General features: G+C 36.2%; 2 protein-coding genes across 2 annotated transcripts; both read left to right on the top strand.

The window, feature by feature from the left end:
- The first annotated feature begins 473 nt into the window (after nt 1-473).
- On the top strand, nt 474-17,457 carry LOC142622750 (AUGMIN subunit 5). Its single transcript, XM_075796275.1, has 10 exons — nt 474-1,403; nt 2,444-2,986; nt 8,640-8,778; nt 9,215-9,391; nt 11,051-11,260; nt 11,879-12,064; nt 13,267-13,426; nt 14,584-14,779; nt 15,172-15,304; nt 16,869-17,457. Exons 1-10 carry the CDS (start codon nt 817-819, stop codon nt 16,995-16,997), a joined length of 2,460 nt encoding a protein of 819 aa, XP_075652390.1. The 5' UTR covers nt 474-816; the 3' UTR covers nt 16,998-17,457.
- A 1,161-nt stretch (nt 17,458-18,618) lies between these two features.
- Nucleotides 18,619-19,559, top strand: LOC142630856 (uncharacterized). The gene is made up of 2 exons (XM_075804912.1): nt 18,619-18,982; nt 19,069-19,559. The coding sequence occupies exons 1-2, from the start codon at nt 18,619-18,621 to the stop codon at nt 19,557-19,559; spliced, it is 855 nt and encodes a 284-aa protein (XP_075661027.1).
- The last annotated feature ends 900 nt before the right edge of the window (nt 19,560-20,459 follow it).

Raw genomic sequence — 20,459 nt, 5'->3', positions numbered from 1 at the left:
CCATACTAGTTTAATAAGGTTTACATCAAGATAAATCATAATTTATGTAATGAGATTCAACTACTATATACATCGATTTGTGGCATCAACCCGGTCATTCTAATCAAAGTCTCAACAACCTCTTCTTAGTTATCTAAGAGAATATTCAAAGATAGAGTTATGTTAATTTATGTCTTTATTTTCAAAGAACTATTTTAGATAAATTTTGATGTTACTTTTATAGAAAATATAAAAAATTATTAAAATAAAAAATTAATATAAAAAGTCTATAAAAGTATTTCCTAAGCAAATGACCGTAAGACCAAATTAACAGACATTATGGATTGAATGTCTCTAATTACAACATTTGAAATTAAACTAATAAAATTAAAAATTACCCCCAACGGGAGACTGTAGTCTGTCTGTAGTGTACATGCAAATACAAGAGCGGGAATAACATACGGTTTAATTTTATATATTTTTAGCAATTTTTTTTTTTAAAAATATCTGATTCTGATCTCTGCTTCAGCCTTGAAGGACAAACAGTACACTACAGACTCAGACACACTCACTCCTCTTTCCTTCGCCGGCCACTCTCTCTCTCTCTCTCTCTCTCTCTGTCTCTCTCTATTATATACTATTCTATATATTAGCATTTTCAAAATTGGGAATTACAAGTCGTAGTACCAATTTGAATCGGATCTAACTCGAATTCCACGAAATGCGAACAACTCCGCTTTCTATTTCGATAGATTTCTCTCAAATTTTACCCTAATGCCGATTTAGTCGCCGATCGAAGCAGGCCCTAGGGTTTTGGTTGATTCACTCACAACAACAATGCAGCATCAGAGCTCGACGAGCTCGTCGTCGTCGTCGGCGGCGGCGCAACCGGAGGCCATACTGGAATGGCTTCAGAAGGAGATGAATTACAGACCGTTAGGTCCGTACACCGGGTCGAGCAACAAGTCACACTTACCTTCCATTGACTCGCTCCGCAAGATTTGCCGCGGTAACATGATCCCCGTCTGGAATTTCCTCCTCACTCGCGTCAAGTCCGAGAAGACCGTCGAGAATATCCGCCGCAACATCACGGTTCACGGAGGTGGCGGTGGCGGTGGCGGCGATGGCGGAGAGAGTGGAGGCGGCGGCGGACGAGGTGGCAGTTCGGTGAATTTGGGGAAAGAGGAGGGTAGGAGTAGAGGAAGTGGGAGGAGGAAGGAGAAGGCGGTGGTGGTGGAGGAGGGATTGGGCCCGGCGGAGGCGAGGGAGGCGGCGTTGCAGGAGAGGGACGCGGCGGCGAAGGAAGTCGAGAGGTTGAGGAATATTGTGAGGAGACAGAGAAAAGATTTGAGGGCTAAGATGTTGGAGGTTTCGAGAGAAGAGGCTGAGCGGAAGAGAATGCTTGATGAGCGCACCAATTACAGGTTTGTTTGTTCACTTTTTATAAAATGTGTCATTTACCGTATGTATTTTTTGCTTGTTGAACAGATTGAGGAATGGAATGATTGTATTATGATATTAGGAATGAGGAAAATTTGTTTAAGGTCTAGTATGTTTGTTCATTTTAAGGGGTTGTAGTTCTACACATTGCATAGTTTGTGTTAGTACTTATATAGTTACATTGACTTAATATATTTGAACACATTCTTGGTTGTTGGAAAGTGGATAGAGTGCTATGAGCCTTGTAGTTTAGTGGCATTGCTGGGTTTCTCCCATGTAGAGAATCTGAATTCAAATCACCACAACCCACTTATTGTAAGCAAAGAGAAAGTGCGCTGAGTTTGTTGAAGTAGATGGAGGATGCCAATGAGTGATTGCTCAACTGACACTTCCTCCTTTGATAATAATGGGGCGGAGGGTGAGGATTTGATTGCGAGACCCATTGGGTATAATGTGTATAACTTATCAATAAAAGAAAGAAGATAAGCAGCATTAGTATGAATTATCATAAACTGAATTGCATAGACCTTTTCCCAATATTGGTAGTTAATGTTTTAACTGTGTTACTTTTTCTGTTGGTGTGTTTTCGTAATTTGTCAATGTAATGTTTAAACTCAATCCTACAAAGCAATATACTGCAATTAATTGGGCTGGCTTCATAGCCTATTTACACCTACCCTACTTGCAATGGATATTCAAATAATTAAACATTTCGTGTTGTTCCTGGTAAATTTTATTGAAGAATCAGGTGCTGAAGTTGATGGCGTTTTCAAATAAGCTACCATCTTATTTCTTATTCATATATATAGAGAATCTATTCCATATAAAAACAAATAAGTGCATGGCTACATGTTCAAGAATAAAACTGTTGAATTTCATATGATTATGTATATTTTTGAGATATGTGGACCACATTGATATATGAAACTCATGGCCTTTTCTGTGAATGGATTTTTCTAAAGGGTACTATGTATCTGGAGTTTTCAATGTGGACAGGTCTCATATATGCTTACACATAGTGCAGGCACAAGCAGGTGATGCTGAAGGCTTATGAACAACAGTGTGATGAAGCAGCAAAAATATTTGCAGAGTATCACAAACGACTCTGTTACTATGTTAATCAAGCAAGGGATGCTCAAAGGTTAAGTGTTGATTCTTCAGTTGAGCTTATTAACAGCTTCAGTTTAAACAGTGAGAAAGAAGCAGTTTATTCAACTGTTAAGGGCAGTAAATCTGCAGATGACGTCATTGTTATCGAAACCAATCGGGAAAGAAATATCCGAAAGGCATGTGAATCTCTTGCTATGCATATGATTGAAAAAATACGCAATTCTTTTCCTGCTTATGAAGGAAATGGCATTCATTTGAATCCTCAATTGGAAGCAGCCAAGTTAGGATTTGATTTTGATGGTGAAATACCTGATGAGGTTAGAACTGTTATTGCAAATTGCTTGAAGAGTCCTCCTCAGTTGCTTCATTTAATTACTGCATATGCTTTACGGCTGAAGACTATTATTTCTAGAGAAATCGAGAAAATTGATGTTAGAGCTGATGCAGAAACTCTAAGGTATAACTAAACATTCTTTTTGTGTTCTATTTGTGCTCATATGACTCTCTTTAGTCTTGGTTCTGCTTTTTCAATGTTTGACTTTGGTTGTTCAGTTGGTGATATCTAATTAAAGTCTTCTACTTAGTACTTGTGGGAATCTTCGATCGTTGTTTGTTAATGAGATTGTTGCTAGCCTTATCTACCATACATTTAAAAAGTTTCTTGTTAAGTTCTTTTGAGGTCTTCTTGAATGATCTTTTATGGTGTTTTGGTGTTTGACTCAGGGCAGCCCGGTTATTGATTTACAAAAATACCCTCTTGACTCTAGGAAATTAAATAAAATAGTAATTAACTTAATTAACTAATAAGACCTTAAATGTTTATCAAAAAAAAAAAAAAAACTAATAAGACCTTAAATAAAATCTACTTGACCAATGAATATGCAATTGACTTCTAGAATTGAATAAAAATAAATTAAAATAAAATGTTCTTTATGCTTCACTCATCATTGCTTTTAGATAGAATAACCAAGCTTTGTTTGGTCCTATACTACACTCTTCATGTTTAACTATACGCACCCAAATTTATCGCAAAGCTTGGAGCCGGTTTTGATAGCTACAATGGAATCTTTATATAATTGAGTTTTAATGGATCATAGTGTTGCTCACAGAATGAACCATTTGATTCATCCATTTGATCCGACTTGACCCAATGGCAAATAAATGGTTTCAACTTGATCTGAAGTGGGTTGTTTTGGCCTTTAAACCTGACTTGTATCGGTCAGCTGGTGGGGTGTAGGTGCTTGCCACCTGCATAACCCGACTCTCCCATTGATTCCCCCACCCTTCTATGGCAGCTCCTCTCTCTTGTTTCAAACTTCCAATCGGTTTTTACTATTTTCTTGTATTATGAGGCTATTTGAGGTGCGCCAAAACACTTTTTCCCTGAAAGAGTGCTTGGCGTGTTAAGGCTCTTAAGGTCTCATCTATTGTTGGAACAGCAGCTTGAGGGAAGATTCTTACTTGTGATAATCTTATCAAGCGAAGAATTACCTAAGTTGGATGGCATTGTATGTGTTGGCAGAGTGGAGAGATGGTAGATCATTTGTTGATTCACTGTGATGTAGCCTATGATTTGTGGAGCTTGGTTTTTAGAACCTTTGGGATGCGGTGGGTGTTACCAAGGCATGTGGCTGATCTTTTGTTTGGGTGGAGGAATTGGTTTGGGAGGCAAAATTTGGAGATTTGGTACGTTATACCGTTATGCTTGATGCAGTTATTGTGGAGGGAGACGTATAACGATACTTTTGAAGATACAGACAACTGAAAGAATGATCAATTGGAAGCATTGTTGGTCTCGTGCGTGAGGGTCTTACAGCTAGCAATAATCTTTTAGAGTTTACAAAATCACTTTCATTTTGTGCTTACTTTTTTGTAGTTCTTTTAGGTTACATAATGCTCATCATCGTGAGCATGAAGTAACTTGTTTTATTAATAAATTTTATTACTTATATTAAAAAAAACCTTCCAATTGACCTTGGCACTGGTGTCCCTATATTCAGCTCTGGCAGTGTTAGGAATCCCAAATATAGTTTAGATGGATGAGATCCTAAGGGTTGAATTAGATTAGGAAAGTTAGTTACAATTAGAAGTAAGAAGCTGGTTAGTAGCCTAGCACACTAATCACTTTTATCACATGTGTATCTTATAAACATGTGATATTAGTTAGAGCACTTTGGAGATTAATTAATCAATAGTCTTAAGCCATGTGGGCCAATTAGATTAGGGCTAGTTATCTATAAATAGATCCATGTAGTCCCCTTTTTTTCATGTTGAATAATAAAGCAATTTGTTGCTTTTGGCATTTCCTTTCTCTCTTAATAATTCTTTGGAGGTTGAATAAAATGAATTAAGTCAATTTCCATATAATTTTCATCCATTTCCATGCACTTCCCATCCATCTCCTTTTGGAACCACTGGGTTCCTAACAGGCAGCCCCAGATCCATCACCAATGATCCCAGATTGGCAAGGAGCAATGCCAAACTCTCCTCTCTCCCTTGTCGTTTAACTGCCATCCTCACTAGATGAAACTGTCATAACCTACTGGTGATCTGAACACTCAATCCGGTTGAGTGGCCTAATTCTCCTCAATTGACATGGTTGGGTTGAGTGGTGGCTTTAACCCCTTCCTGAGCTTGACTGACCGGTGAACAGCCCTAATGGATCTCTATATGGTGACTTAAATTTCTCTTGCTACTTCAGAAACAAATGCTCTTACTTATTCTGTACACCAATTTGGATAGCATGGGCTATGCTACAGGGTTGTGTTGCTGGAAGAAGGTGGAGGATTTGACTATTCATTTGAGTAGAGCTTTGAGAATTGGAATGTGGTATTATTTTTTGGGTTAATGCTTTAAAAGTTATTAATTTGGCAACGATGTCAACTCAAGCATCTTGGAAATATGTAAATTTGTTGAAGGTCCTTTATTTGATTTATACTCATCTTTGGTTTAAAGGCTGCAGTGTCCCCATTTAGCATCCCTGTGGGCCAGTGTATATAATTTATTTCTCTAACTGCTGACATGGCGTTGTTTTCTTCTTGATCAAGTTAGATTTGTGGGTGTTCCACTGGTTTTATTGCTTTTATTCTGTCATTCTTTGCTAAAGAATTCATCATTTGTGCTTATAGTTCTCATTTTTTCTAACTTACTAAAAAAAATGGTTGTTTGAAGAAATGCTTTTTATGAGCCAGCTTAAATTTTTTCCCAATTGTGTCCAAAGTTAACCTTGATTTTAGCCTTTTTATTCATGAACATCAGGTGTTCTTTTTTTCTTGGTTATTTTGGCCCTTAAGGGGAGTTTGTTGATGCTTGAATTGGTGTTAAGTTGCGTGGAACATCATGCTGTACACCCATATCAACTATCATAGTATATCCCATATGTTTTACACCTTCAGCCGACTCTGGCTTTTATTTGGATTGGAGTTTTTGTGCCAACGTTGGAGTGTACATTCAGATTGTGCTTTTGTTTGTAGTGCTCTGTCTTGTGTGCCATGACTAGATATTAGGACAGAAAAATTCTCTTTGCCTCCATTGAGAGAGAGAGAGCGAGATTTGGTGTACCCAGTCTCCTTACTTTGTTTTCTGAAGTCTATGCTGCCCATGGGCGTAGGCATAAGGCCAATCACACAAATCTTGTCTCTGTTATGATTTATACTTCCATTTGACCTAAACTCGCCATACTTGATTTCACTCACAACAGAGTTTTTTCTGGAATTTTTATTAGTTAGCTGGTCTGTGTCACAAATTTAATGGATTCAGTTACACAAATTTTGTTCCCTTATTAGGTTACATCTACCTCTAAGGTTTGTTATGTTCCTATGCTACATCTGAATATCTAATGGAGAAGGATTGAGGCCAATGCGTTAATCACTAGAAGTTAGTAGGTTTCAGTTGTTTGTTGAGATCTGGTATGGATCTCTCATTATCTTCAAAACACCTACTATTTCTTTCCCTCCAACGACACCACATTAAACAATGGGGAACAATAATTGGATTGGTTGATGACTGCTTTGCGAAATCAATCATTCTCTTATATTCTTGATTTTGATTTTTGTAATTTTTGTACTTGGTTTGTCGACTCCTGTGCACTCCCTGCGCATTGGGGTGTCCCTTTTTTGATATCAATAAAACTTATTACTTTTCAAAAAAAGGTTTCAGTTGTTTAGTCACTAATAAATGAGAGCACACTAATGAGTCCCATCGAAATGACAGGGCGTTAAGTGTCACGAGTTTTCGAAGATCTAATGACTGGGCGTTAAACTTTACAATCTTTCGAAGATCCTTTTTAGATAATGTGCCTATATGAAATGCTGTTTTTGGTTTTCAAATTAACTCATACATAGTGGTATATATAGCAACATTACGTTTCTTATTTTTTGATTTTGATTTATAGGATGCTTGCCATTCATTTTAATTGATATCTTGTTGTGCTCAAGAAATGGATCATAATTTCTAGTCAATCATCCATCTATGTGTGTGTCCACAAATTGAAGTGGATAATAGTCTGTTTGGCCCCTGGTTTTCGAGTAGTAAAAGTGCGTTTATAACAAAAAAGGTGAAAAATATTGTGTTTGGTCCCATAGTTTCAGAAAAATTGTGTTTTGTGAAAATTCCCAAAAAATTGCATTTTAAAATCTGAGGTCACTCCCAACTTTTTTGGAAATGCTACTTTCAAATTGTATATTCACATTTTCACACATAATATTTTTAGGGTGTCAATCCCACAAATATCCTTAAAACATTTGCTTAAATGACCAAAATACTAGAAGCTGGTATTTATGCATAAAAATATCATGTAACTGTCATTGTAAATAGTTAACAAAAGATCTCACTAGTAAGCTACATGACTCAAATCTCAATCTTGTACTCTGCAAGGATTCAGAACTCTACCCCATAAACCTTACAACAATCAAATTTGAGTGCTGGGCTCCACGAACGGCTTACTTTTTAAATCAAACATGAGTGAGGACATTGAATTTTTCATGTGTGTGCGAGTTAATAAAAATATTGGACAAAGTGATATATAAGCTAGTGACTAGTGAGGATTTTGCAGAAAGAAAGCAACATAACCGAGAAAAGTAGCTTGAGAGCGTGTCTTATGTGGTTAATTTGGAAGGAATGCAATGCCTGAACATTTGAGGACATTGAGAGACCTGTGGATTTGTTGAAGCCTTTGCTAGCTAGGACTTTGTTTGGGTGATCTCGTATTTGGAGTTTTACGCATTGTATTTCCATGTCTGATTTCCTTATTTCTGTTAGCTCTTCCCTCTGATTTGTTTGTATTCGCTTCAAGTGTAGTGAGTTTACTATCGTAAACACATTTCACTTTTCTTATCAATAAAACTTTTATTACCTATCAAAAAAAAAGAAAAGTAGGCCTGCGAGCCAACAAGTGGATAAAAGTCAGAAAGCATGATTAGCTGTTGGGAGAGATGAATGAATAAAAAATGTGGTGAGACTGGTGGAGCAATGCAATGATCAATCATACATCTTTATTCTTTAATGCATTTTTTTATTTGTTTTAATTTTTTTGTGTCTGAATTTATTAGTATCTTCATATAATAATAAAAGCAACCAATTATTATTATTATTATTATTACAAATTTTAACATTGATTGCATTAAAAAAAGTGGCAGGATTACCTTAATAGCATTTTTAAGTCCTATTTGGTAATTTGCACCCAAAACAACAGTTTTAGACTAAAATTATCCAAACACTCAATTGACAGAAACAACAGTTTTTCACAAGTTTTACCAAACATGTTAACTATGATCTCAAAACACATTTAAGATTGCTGTTTTTTAAAAATGCACTGTTTTAAATGGCTGATCGAAGTGGACCCTTACTGGTAGACAGTTTTGAAGTGACATATTTATTTATATACTAAGTAGAAAATTTTTGGCATGATTTATTCCTTTGTTTGACTTTTGTCATCAATGAGCTTCATTTTTGTTCCATTTTGTGATTTTGTCCCAGGTGATACTTGATTTTTTTGTCTGTTCAGATTAATGAGGCCATTTCCTGGTGTTATGTTTCTGGTGAAGTTTCAGTCTCTTTATCAATGTAGAAACACCTTTTTAATGAATAGATACTTTCTGATTTCTTAATAGGTACAAGTATGAGAACAACACAGTCATGGATGTTTCTTCTCCTGATGTGAGCTCGCCATTACACTATCAGCTTTATGGCAATGGAAAGATAGGAGATGCACCTTCTAGAGGAACTCAAAATCAACTTCTTGAAAGACAGGTCCTTTTTTAGATGGTAGTTATTTGCATAGTTGTTTTTATGAGGCCTTGTAATAAGTGTTATCTGTAAGCTACTTTGTTATTGCTCTCTTTGGACCTTGCACTAATCATCTTTATGTTCTAAATTTTATTCAAATTGTAAGTAGTTATATTTCTATATCTGTTCTTATCAAGTTCATCTCTCTCTCTCTCTCTCACACACACACACACGTTTTTTTTTTCTCCATCCCAATAAAAGGCCTCATGCATATCATTGAAAATGGGTTTAAGCTGGTTTTAGAGCCAAACTCACACCTTTTTAACTTGAAAAGTGCTTCAAGTTAACCTTGCCCAATCTAGATCTGCTCTCTCTGTCTCTCTCTTCCCCCTCCCCCCCCCCCCCCCAGTTGATTTCCTTTAGGTGTTGAATTGATTCTAGTATGTCTTCTTGTACACAGAAAGCTCATGTTCAACAATTTTTGGCTACTGAAGATGCACGGAATAAAGCTGCAGAGGCTAGGGACTTGTGTCAAAAACTTGTAAAACGTTTACATGGAAGTAATGATGTAGTTTCCTCAAATTCACTTGGTGTTGGAGGTGCATCGCAAAATGTGGGTAGTCTTAGGCAATTCGAGGTAAGTCTGTGGATAAAATGGTTCCAGTTACCATTTATAAATGATCTCGCTAAAACATTGCCATGATTAGAGTTTGTTTTCTTCATAATTGTTCCATGTCATTTTTCCTTAAAGGTAATTTATTTACTAAAAAATAGATATTTCTGTCTGTTATAATAGATATGATTCTCTTATTGTTAGACTTTCAATATTCTGTTCTTGGTTGGTTTAAAGTGGAACATTGTGTGTTTTTCAGATCAAGATTTTTGTTAAATCTTTTTATACAATTATTGAGGCACCTCCTACATTGCTTAAAGCAAACTGTTGGTAGGTTTCACATATGTCAAAATTGAAGAAGAAATTTGTGTCTTTTTTATTTTTATTTTTTCCCTCTCCTTTTTCCGTAGTGTGACAATAAATTTGATTTTAGACATACATGGTGCACATTTGAGTTCTACAAACATAATGGTTATTGGGCATGAGATATGGAAACCAAGATTTTCTTGTTGATTTTTCAGAACAAAATAATCAATGTCTTTCATATCTTTTTTGTTTTTTGATTGGTAATAAAAGTTTGATTGTAAAAATACCACTTTATGCAAAAAGAAGGCACATATCTTTGTATCGTGATTATTTGTAGAGGATATGTAGTTAAGCGAAACTACTTATGGGTTTCCACTTGTGTAAACATAATATCAATGGGCATGAGATTTTACAATCAAAATTTTCTAATGCAATCAATGTCATTCATCTCTTTAGTATCCTAGTTAGTTAATGTGAAAAAATTGTTTGTGAGGTTGGGGAACTACTTCCAGGCTACTTGCTGCATATTTTCAGAATTTTTTTTGGATAACCTAGTGTGGAACAGATGTAAGAGGTTAATATAACTCATCAATATTATCATCCCAGTTGACACATTGTTATGGTCATTTGTGTGGATCCTTTAGAGGTGTGATAACCTTATGTTGAGCCTTGTATTTTATCATGTAACCTTATGTATTTTTTGGATAACCCTAGTGTGAAACAGATGGAAGAGGATAATAAAACTCATCAATATTGTCATCCCAGTTGACACATTCTTATGGCCATTTGTGTGGATCCTTTAGAGGTGATAACTGATGACCATATGTTGAGCCATGTATTTTATCATGTAACTTTTAATATGCTAGTTTCCATTATCCTGTCTTTCTCAGAAACATATATTGTACTCCTACTTTATAGATTTTTGTGCATGTTAACATGCCATTCTTGGGGGACCAATTCTTGATGCTCATTTGTACTTATCAAAAAAACAAAAATTCTTGATGCTCATTTGTTGCGTATAATCTTGAGGTGCATTTCTTCATTAATGTATATTGTCTTGATGAGTTGTCTTTACACAACTTTCTACACCTTAGTTAAATCCAATCAAATGGCACTTGATGTGTAATTCATTGTAGACTCACATTAAATGTATTTTGTGAACTAAATACAGAAAGTATGCAAGATATGAGGTAATAATATAATAGGTACCTTTTTTATCTATAAACTTTTATTAGGTTTTTGATGGGCTGGACATTATTTCAATTTTTTTTTTTTATGCGAAGAATGGAGGGAATGCCAAAGGAGGGAGGACTGTTTTTTGATTTATTGAGTGGTACTAGTTGGGCTGCTTCATATTCTGCTTCTTTGTTGGTGCAGTTGGAGGTCTGGGCTAAGGAGCGAGAAGCTGCAGGGTTGAGGGCTAGCTTGAACACACTGATGGCTGAAATACAACGTTTGAATAAACTATGTGCAGAGAGGAAAGAAGCTGAAGATTCTTTAAAAAAGAAATGGAAGAAGATTGAAGAGTTTGATGCCCGCAGATCTGAACTTGAAACCATATATACTGCTCTTCTTAAGGCTAACATGGTAAGATATCTCAACTTTAAAATCAGCTCTGTTTGGAGGCTTTGTTAGGGCATAATTTGTTGTTCCATAGAAATTGGACGGTCTTATTTATTTTGTATAGCATTGAGAAATTCAATAAAGCTAGGGATACAATAAAAAATCACAAATTAGCCTTCCACCTCACACATGGGGCCACCACAATTTAAATTATAATTCTTTTATAAGGGAACCTCTCTGCATGGAATTTAGGCTTTGGATTTAGATGCTTGAAAATTCCATGGATTTTTTTGAACATTAGAACTGAGTAAAATTCCATTTCAAAATTCCTCATTCAGGCACAATGTTAGCTTGCCAACTGAAAACAAATAGGGAACATTATTTTAGATTGTTTTCTATATAAAGCCAGGGGGCTCTCAATAGCTATCTGGGCTTTTATGTTCATTTTTCCATTAATGTTTAGTTTTCTAGTCTTCAATTCATTTATGTCCTGCGGCAATATATTTATATTGTAAAAATAAAATATGGATTCATTTTTGCATTTTTGGCTGTTGTTTCTTTTTGTTAAACAACGTAATTCCAACAGTATATAGCTTTTTTATTTGTCATAAATGATTTTCTGGTAATTTCATTATCTTGTAGGATGCCGCTGCATTCTGGAATCAGCAGCCATTAGCTGCAAGGGAGTATGCATCAAGCACTATAATTCCAGCTTGCTCAGTTGTTGTGGACATTTCCAATGGTGCAAAAGATCTTATTGATAAAGAAGTTTCTGCTTTCTATCGAAGTCCTGATAATAGCCTCTACATGCTTCCATCAACCCCACAGGTTTTTGAAACTATGATGGAACAATTTAATGCTAAATTCAATTAACAACTTATCCATAGAATGTTGAGCAATCATTGTTTATGGAAATTGTTGGTTTGGTTGTTTTGTGGAGGAGGTAATCTATATATTATTCTCATTGAGTATGGACTATGTATATTGCTGGTAATCAACTATGCCATTTTATAATCTGACTAATTTTTCTATAGGTAACTACAATTGCTAATTAACAGTCATTGGTTTTTGTAGTAGTTTTAGATCCTTTTTTTCTTAGGTGAGACTCAATTGTTCAAATCTGTTGAAGTAGAGAAGAGTAGGTTTTGAACATGTAACAGAGTTAGATAAGAATCAATTAGTGGTCACATGAGATTAATAGTGGATCATACTAAGGTTTGCTCATTGTGTCTAAGATAGGCATGAACGTAAATCTATAATAAAATAGTTATAATAAGTTTTTATAAAGAAAAGAATATGCATCAAGAGGTGCTGCATTCTTAGGCAGGGTTACATGTCTTTGGTGTCACATTTCTAAGCCATGTCCAGTGCTAGTGATAAATTGGAATTGCTAATGCTGCCTCACTGTATACATGTCAAAAGTTGCATTCTTTTCTTAGCATATAAACTTATGCTGACTGAAAAATCTTTCCTTCAGTGTGAGAAATTTTTTTTCCCCTGAACTCATGGAACTGTCGAACATCCTAATCTAGAGAAAGATTCCTTTATTCTGAAATTTGTGATGGATTGCCGTTGTGATGGTCCTCATGGCTCTTGAGATACTTTTTGTAAAACGCATGAACCTTTTTCTTAACCATTGCCTGCAATGAAGCAATTTGCATCTTTTGCGGGACCTGAAACCTATCATTTATTTGCCTGAGCTATAAAGTGTTGTGTGGTTCAAATACCATAGATACCATTGTCACTTATAAAAAAAACCATTTATAATATTTTGTCAATTCTGTGATACATTGACATCCAAGTTGGATGTTGACAATGTTGTCATGGCCTAATGGGATTCCTAAAATTGATTACTAGTAACTAATTATGATGACATCATTGTATGGAAAACTCAACTTTCTAGTGTGCTTGCCATGGTTTCAACCACATATTTATGGGATTCAAATTTTCTTTATGCTTTTGAGCCCCTAAAATTTTCTGTAAAAGCATGAATCCATGAGCTGTTGGACTTATCTTTTTAATTGCCTTAGGCACTCTTGGAGTCCATGGGGGCTAATGGATCTACCGGACCTGAAGCTGTTGCTGCTGCAGAAAAGAATGCAGCTTTGTTGACTGCAAGAGCTGGTTCCAGGGATCTTTCTGCAATTCCATCAATATGCCGTGTTTCAGCTGCCCTTCAATATCCTGCTGGTGAGTTTTGGTCATTAATATAGAAAATGCTAGTGTCATGGCTTATATAACAGGCCTAGTTACCTTCCTGGGTGTTTTAGATGTGTTTTTAAAGATTTTGATAGTTATTTATTTTAAAATTTTAAAATAAACATTAAATATGCTTATACATGATGTAAGTATAAAATACCTGGGAAGCACGGGTATGGGAATGGGTATAGGTACAGATATGATATGGTGACATAGCAACTTTTGAAAAATTAGCCCTTCCTAGGAAGCATGGGTACGGATACAACACCCCAAATGAAGTGTCATTGCTTCCTAGATAAAATACCTATATATAGATACACACACACACACACACAAATTAATCTTTGTCGTGTTGTGTCCTAATTTTTCAAGAATTTCCGTATCGCCGTGTCTTGTGTCATGTCATGTCCGTGTCCCTGTCCATGCTTATTAGCATAGAACTAATTTCTGGAAATTCTTGGATTCATAGAGTTCTATGAAAAGGTTCAAAGGAAGCACATATGGTTGATTTGGTATGTTCTACAGTTTAAATAAGAACACTCCAAAATCCCTGACATGTTCATCAGGGACAGTCCTGCATTTGTGGAGGAAAAAAAAAATTCCATTGATTTTAAATATGTTTTGAATATTTTTGTTAGTTGTTATTTATTTTGAAAACTTAAAAATAAACATAAAATTTTCCTAAAAATAAATAAAATTTACCTAAAGATATATATATATATATATATATATATTAATTATTGTTATCCCCACTGTGTTGTGTCCTAATTTTTCTAGAATTGCTGTTTCACTGTGTCGTGTCCTTGTCCATGTTCATGCTTCTTAGATTTAAAGCCTCTGATTTTTTTTTGAATTGTCAATTAATAAATTTGTTTGTGTTATTAATACTAAAATATAAGTTTATTAGACTGGACTTCCTCATTTTGCAAGGTGGATAAGGTCCATTTGATTGGTGTGCATCGACATCGACCGAGTGTTCTTTAGACTTGTTTTTCTCTGTAGAGACCATCACTGCTCATCAATTAATACTTGGTTGATGCCCTACTGATTTGAGCAATTGTTGAATGCCCACTTGATGGGCATATGCCTGCTATGGTGTTTTTTTCTTTTAAAAAATCATCAACTAATTTTTTTTACACCATAATCAGGTTTGGAGGGTTCAGATTCTAGTTTATCATCAGTATTGGAGTCCCTGGAATTCTGTTTGAAACTTCGTGGTTCTGAGGCTAGCGTGTTGGAGGACTTGGCAAAGGCAATCAATTTGGTTCATATACGGCAAGATCTTGTTGAAAGTGGTCACGCATTGTTGAACCATGCTTACCGTGCTCAACAAGAATATGAAAGGTGAAGCTGAAAATGTCTTCTTGATTGGCATTTTGTTTGTTTGTTTTTTCTTTTTTAAGCATCCATCTTCTTCCTCACTGAAAATACTATGGTCAATAACTTGAGTATCTTTAAAAACACGACCAGGCTAGGTATTCTACCAATCTGGTTTGTTTTGTTTGTCTGGGCTGTTTCAATTTATTGCTGATATCTGTATCCTTTGATGCATGCATCTAGTTCTATTTATTTTCCGTTCTTTGCCTTGTGCTGTCTTGGAAGATGTTTTACATGATCAAGCCATTCCAATCAGGAATGATCCCATATGCATTGCAATTATCTGTCACTTTTTTGCCTCTCATAATTTTCTAACTTTATAGCAATACAACTTGTTTAATATTGACTACTTCTTGCAGGACAACAAGCTACTGTTTGAATTTGGCTGCTGAACAAGAAAAAACTGTCATGGAGAAATGGTTGCCCGAGCTTAAGACTGCAATCTCAAATGCTCAAAAGTCTTCAGAAGATTGTAAATATGTTAGGGGTTTGGTGAGTAACTACCATTGGTAAAAAAATTAGTCATCTGTTGAAGCACTGTCTGTATGTTTTGTGTCATGCATTTTGCTCTCTCTCTCTCATGCATAATTTTGTTGGTTGAGAAATAGAGTGTGGGTAGGATGAGAGGTGATTTTCTCTTTCCTTCCCATCCCATCCCATCCCCTCCCCCCAAAACAACAAAACACAAGCACACACAAAAAAAGAGCTTTTATGCTGCTTTGCTTGATTTTATGAACTATTAGAGGTTCTATATTTTAAATGGATTAATTTTCAAATAAAGTTTAACATTTTGGGAGTTAAATTAGTATGGGTATTCTAGTTTTTCTTTAGGACTAATGCCTCCTACTTCTTGAAACCATTAGTGCTCTGATTGGGGCTGAGTTCAGGTTATGTCTCAACCACCTAAGGGAGTACTTGTGGCCCCAAGGCATTGGTTTCTCAAAGAATAGAGGAGCTACTATGGCCATGCCTAGGGACAGTTGCCATGGCTGGTCCCTTGCACAAAAAAAAGCCCTTTTCTTCTCAGGAAAAAAAAGTATGGTTTAGATTCTTTGTTTGGGAAACTGCATGGATAATTTATTGTCTGGCCAAATCTCTGAATTTGGTAAGCATGATATAAGAATATTTTAGATAGATCTTAATTTGTCCTTTCCTTGCATTGGCACATTTAGTTGCTGTGCTTTAATATGGTGCAGCTTGAGTCTCTTGTGATAGTTTCTTAATTGAGATTCAAAATCTAGGGATGATAGGTAATGATTATGAGATTATCTGACTGCTTTTCCTTGTGCTTTGTTTGCATGCTTCATAGGAAACATTCTATTTTCCTTTACTTTGCATTTGATGGATGCCCAATTGTGTTTGCCATATCATATTTAGGAACTAATGAAATTGGCTGAGTTTCAAAGTTGTATGGCAAGAACAAAAGATTAATTCCAAGTAGAAGTATGAAGCTACTTCTGTAGGATATTTTCTAAATTCAACAGTTAGCATTCTTGTTCATGCTTGTAAATCACTGATAACATAAAATTGATGTTATCTTTATTTACCTTTAAAATGTGTAGAGCCTCTTATTTTTGCATGTGTTTTTATTTTTTTATGTTTATTTTTTAACAACTTCTTTTAAAAACTTCAATCCCTTATACAGCGTTATTTTCCTTCAGTACTTCAAATTGTATGCATGACTTTTGAAACTCTCTGTTTAAACTCATATATGCTAAACAGCCTGGACGGTATATCTGCGTCTAGGTTTCAGAACCTGTCCCTTCTTCCATATCTTTGCTATAGTCTGTCATTATTAGCTTTTTCTGCAAAATGTCTTTATATGTTTAACTTAAATTCAATGATGGGTGAGAGTAATTGTACTTCAGGTCAATTGTCTTAGGGCCAAAAGGCATCTTCTCCCCTTATACACAAGGGTGCATGGGTTGTAATTGACTATTATGAAAGATTGATTATTTTTCCGTTACAGTCAGTTGGTGGCTTAATCATTCCTTTTTGTTCTTTACTATTTTATTTTAATTATATATATTTATCCGTGTATTGTGCATGACTGCAGCTTGATGAATGGTGGGAGCAGCCAGCATCAACTGTTGTTGACTGGGTTACAGTCGATGGGCAAAATGTTGCAGCTTGGCATAATCATGTGAAGCAGCTTCTTGCATTTTATGATAAGGAGCTGTTGTAAATAAAATCTTTGAGCACTCAGGGCAACAAGATGTTTCCGGAGACTCTGCCTTCATTGTTTTTCCACTTTCGCATCAATATGGTAAACTTCATAAACTGCAGCCTGGTGAAAGTGGCATGCTGCACGGGGTACACTTTGCTGAAGCGTGTGGAGGCATCTATTCAGAACATCTTTTAAGTACGGTTTGATTTGGGGGAGATGGCAGTTGGGGCTTCTATTCATTTTCTGTTTGACTTACATCCAGACCAATCATTTTTCCTTTTCACAATAGAATTTGTACAGGATTGTTCGTCCTCACCAGGATCTTTTGTATCATAGGCCATCATAGTTCTAGAGTTTTGGGTGAGTTGTTCTCTCATTTTGGGGCTTTATTAGTGCTATGTGATTTAACATTTGAAATTTACTTCAGCCACTTTTAGTCTATTTGGCATTACTAAAGGAGATGATTGAGAAGATAAAAGTTCCCACATTCTCCTTCTACTTTCTCCGCAAAAAGTTATTTTCATTGCACATTATATTAAATTATTGGGTGTCGTTGAGTATTTAGAATTGTGGTGTCATTGTTCATATATCCATACCTTCAGAGCATGGAGATGTACTCGAAGCCTTTAATTACAGTTATGACCAATGCTTTAAAGATGTTTCCAAGGTTCTCTTTTTGTCTTACAAGGGCTATTACAAAATTTGACGGATGTAGAGTAAACAGACTCAACGAAGGAAAAGAAAGAAGAAAATCTTCTCGACGCACGATTAGCTTTTTTTGCTATCGTGCGCTAAAGCCTATCTTGGCCGCTTCGTGAGCTCTAGCTCCATCGTCGATCATTCCCTACCCTTCGTGGGTATCTCTTTCCTCCTTAGTGAGCCTCATCTGCCCTGTTCGTGGGTTTCCTTTCCTCCTCGTGGGTATTGTTTCATTGCTATTGTTTCGCCTGCCACCGGTGAGTTTCACTCTGCCAGTAGCAAGTGTTTTTTCTCTAGCTAGTGGGTCTCGCTGCTATTTACTCTTAGCCAACGCCATATGAGCTCCAATCTTCGACAGTGATTACGTCTTTGGTGAGTACGCATCCAACTGGCTGTATTTTTCCGCTGCTATAATTGCTGGGTTTCCTTGAGGTTTGATTTTATTTTGCTTTTGGAATGGTGAAGCTATTTAGATTGGATGTTGTAGTCCTTTAATTTGAGGGTGGGTTTTTTATATTAAATTGTTGCTCTTGTCTTGGGTATGAGAATCCTATCTTGGAATTGTCGGGGTGCTGGTAGAGCCCCAACAGTCAGAGCTCTCAAGGCTCTGGTTCATAGAGAAAGACCAGATATTATCTTCATCTTCGAGTCAAAAGCAAAGTCTCCTAGGGTAGAAAAAATCAAAGAATGTTTGAAGTTTAGAAGATGTTTTTGTGTAAATGCGGAAAATAAATCTGGTAGCTTGGCCTTATATTGGGCTAAGGGAGTTAGTTTGGAAGTTATCTTTGACAATAAAAATATCATTGCGTGTTTAGTATATTCTGATCCTCCTACAGATGTCTGGCTTCTACTCCTGGTTTACGGACCTCCTAAAGTTGCCCACAGAGAAGCATTTTGGGATTTAGTCACAAACATTACAGAATCATTCTCAGGCCCGTGAATGCTGTTGGGCGATTGCAATAGTTACAGTTCAAGCTCAGATAAGTTTGGTGGGAGCAGCAGAGGGGATTACTCCTCCAAGCCTTTTCGTAACTTCCTATCCAATGCAGCAGCTATTGAGCTTGGGTTCCATGGACCCCAATATACATGGGTGGGTCGTAGAAGTGGTGGAGTTCATGCAAGACTTAGATTAGACCAGGGATGCTGCAACCAGGAGTGGCAGGAGACGTTTCCTAATGCAGGAATAAAGCATTTGGTTGCCCCTACATCTGACCACAAGCCAATTCTTCTCGATCCTCATTTTGAAAACAACAATATCAACAAGCCATTTTGCTTTGAGGCAATGTGGGCAAGAGATCCTGAATGTGAGGAAGTCGTTGATCAAGCTTGGAGAAAAATAATTTTTTGGCTCCCATGGATTCAATCTGATGAAAAAAAAAATCCCACGCAGGCTTTTTGCTGAGTAAGTGGAACAAAACTAGTTTTGGACAAACCGAAACAAAAATCCAGGAGCTAGAAAGGTGCATTGAGGTAATTCAGTCAAAACCTTCCAGTAAAGAAGCCTTAGAGGAAGAAGCAATCCTTATGGTGGAATTAGAAGAGTGGCAAACCAGAGAAGAGCTTAGAATGAAGCAAAAGTCCCGTGAGTTATGGCTAAAAGAGGGGGACAGGAACTCAAAATTTTTTCATGCCTCCACTTTGATTAGAAGAAGAAGAAACAATATTTCAGATATTAAATTAGAGAATGGGCAAAGAATTTATGGTAGGGAGGATATTGAAAAGTATTTTGAAGCTCACTTTAATGAGCTATATAGCACTTCAAATCCAGCCTTCCCTGCTGACTTGGAGAATCTAATTGAACCAAGTATATCTGCAGCCGAAAATGCAAAGTTGCTCAAAATCCCTTCAAAAGAAGAATTTAAAGCACTATCTTTGAGATGAACCCACTAAAAGCCTCTGGGCCAGATGGTATGCCTGGATTATTTTTCAAATTTTTTTGGCATATTGTAAGGAACCAACTCATACAATCAGTTCAAAGCTTTTTCAGAGATGGATGGCTTCTAAAGGATATGAACAAGACCTTCATCACCCTAATCCCAAAGGTTCAAGGTGCTTATAACTTTGGGCATTTCAGACCTATCAGCTTGTGCAATTTTTGTTACAAAGTTATTTCAAGAATTTTGGTGGTAAGATTACGACCGCTGCTAGATAAACTAATAGACTCTGCACAAGTAGCTTTTGTCCCTAACAGAAATATAGCTGAGAATGTTTTGTTGGCCCAAGAAGTAGTGCACTCTTTCTCCACCACTAAGAAGAAAAATGGGTTTGTGGGTTTGAAGTTAGACTTCCAAAAGGCTTATGATAGATTGGAGTGGCCTTTCCTAATTCAGGTATTAAAAAATTTCGGTTTTCACTAGAAGTTAATAAATCTCATATACCAATGTATCTCTACTGTGAGTTTCAATCTTTTGCTAAATGGGGGAATTGGCCCAAGCATCAATCTGTCGAGAAGCCTAAGACAAGGGGATCCCCTATCCCCTTATCTTTTCATTATTGGGAGCGAAGTTCTAGCCAGAATGATCAATAGAAGCTCAACCCAAAGATTAATTAATGGCATTAAGATTGCCCTTTCAGCACCTGGAATCTCAAAACTCTTCTATGCAGATGATGTTTTATTGGTCTGCAAGGCAAAACATTCAGAGATCAATGAAATTATGAACATCCTGGGAAAATATTGTGAGTGGTTAGGCCAACAAATCAACTTTGAGAAATCAAGAGTCTTTGCTTCAAAAGGGGTTCAATCTCAATTCCTAAACTAGCTCAGGAATCAAAGAGGTTTAA

Source organism: Castanea sativa, chromosome 1 (genome assembly GCF_040712315.1).
Source record: "Castanea sativa cultivar Marrone di Chiusa Pesio chromosome 1, ASM4071231v1".
Lineage (NCBI taxonomy): Eukaryota > Viridiplantae > Streptophyta > Magnoliopsida > Fagales > Fagaceae > Castanea > Castanea sativa.
The sequence above is the reverse complement of the archived record's forward strand: the minus strand, read 5'-3'. Positions and strand labels throughout refer to the sequence as shown.

What these genes read in the sequence shown, in the direction of transcription:
- LOC142622750 (XM_075796275.1), top strand. Translation starts at nt 817, where the DNA reads ATGCAGCATCAGAGCTCGACGAGCTCGTCGTCGTCGTCGGCGGCGGCG. An exon ending in ATCAACTTCTTGAAAGACAG is followed by an intron (nt 8,779 to 9,214) that starts GTCCTTTTTTAG and finishes TCTTGTACACAG; the next exon opens with AAAGCTCATGTTCAACAATT. An exon ending in GTAGTCTTAGGCAATTCGAG is followed by an intron (nt 9,392 to 11,050) that starts GTAAGTCTGTGG and finishes TTGTTGGTGCAG; the next exon opens with TTGGAGGTCTGGGCTAAGGA.
- LOC142630856 (XM_075804912.1), top strand. Translation starts at nt 18,619, where the DNA reads ATGCTGTTGGGCGATTGCAATAGTTACAGTTCAAGCTCAGATAAGTTT. An exon ending in GTGGGCAAGAGATCCTGAAT is followed by an intron (nt 18,983 to 19,068) that starts GTGAGGAAGTCG and finishes AATCCCACGCAG; the next exon opens with GCTTTTTGCTGAGTAAGTGG.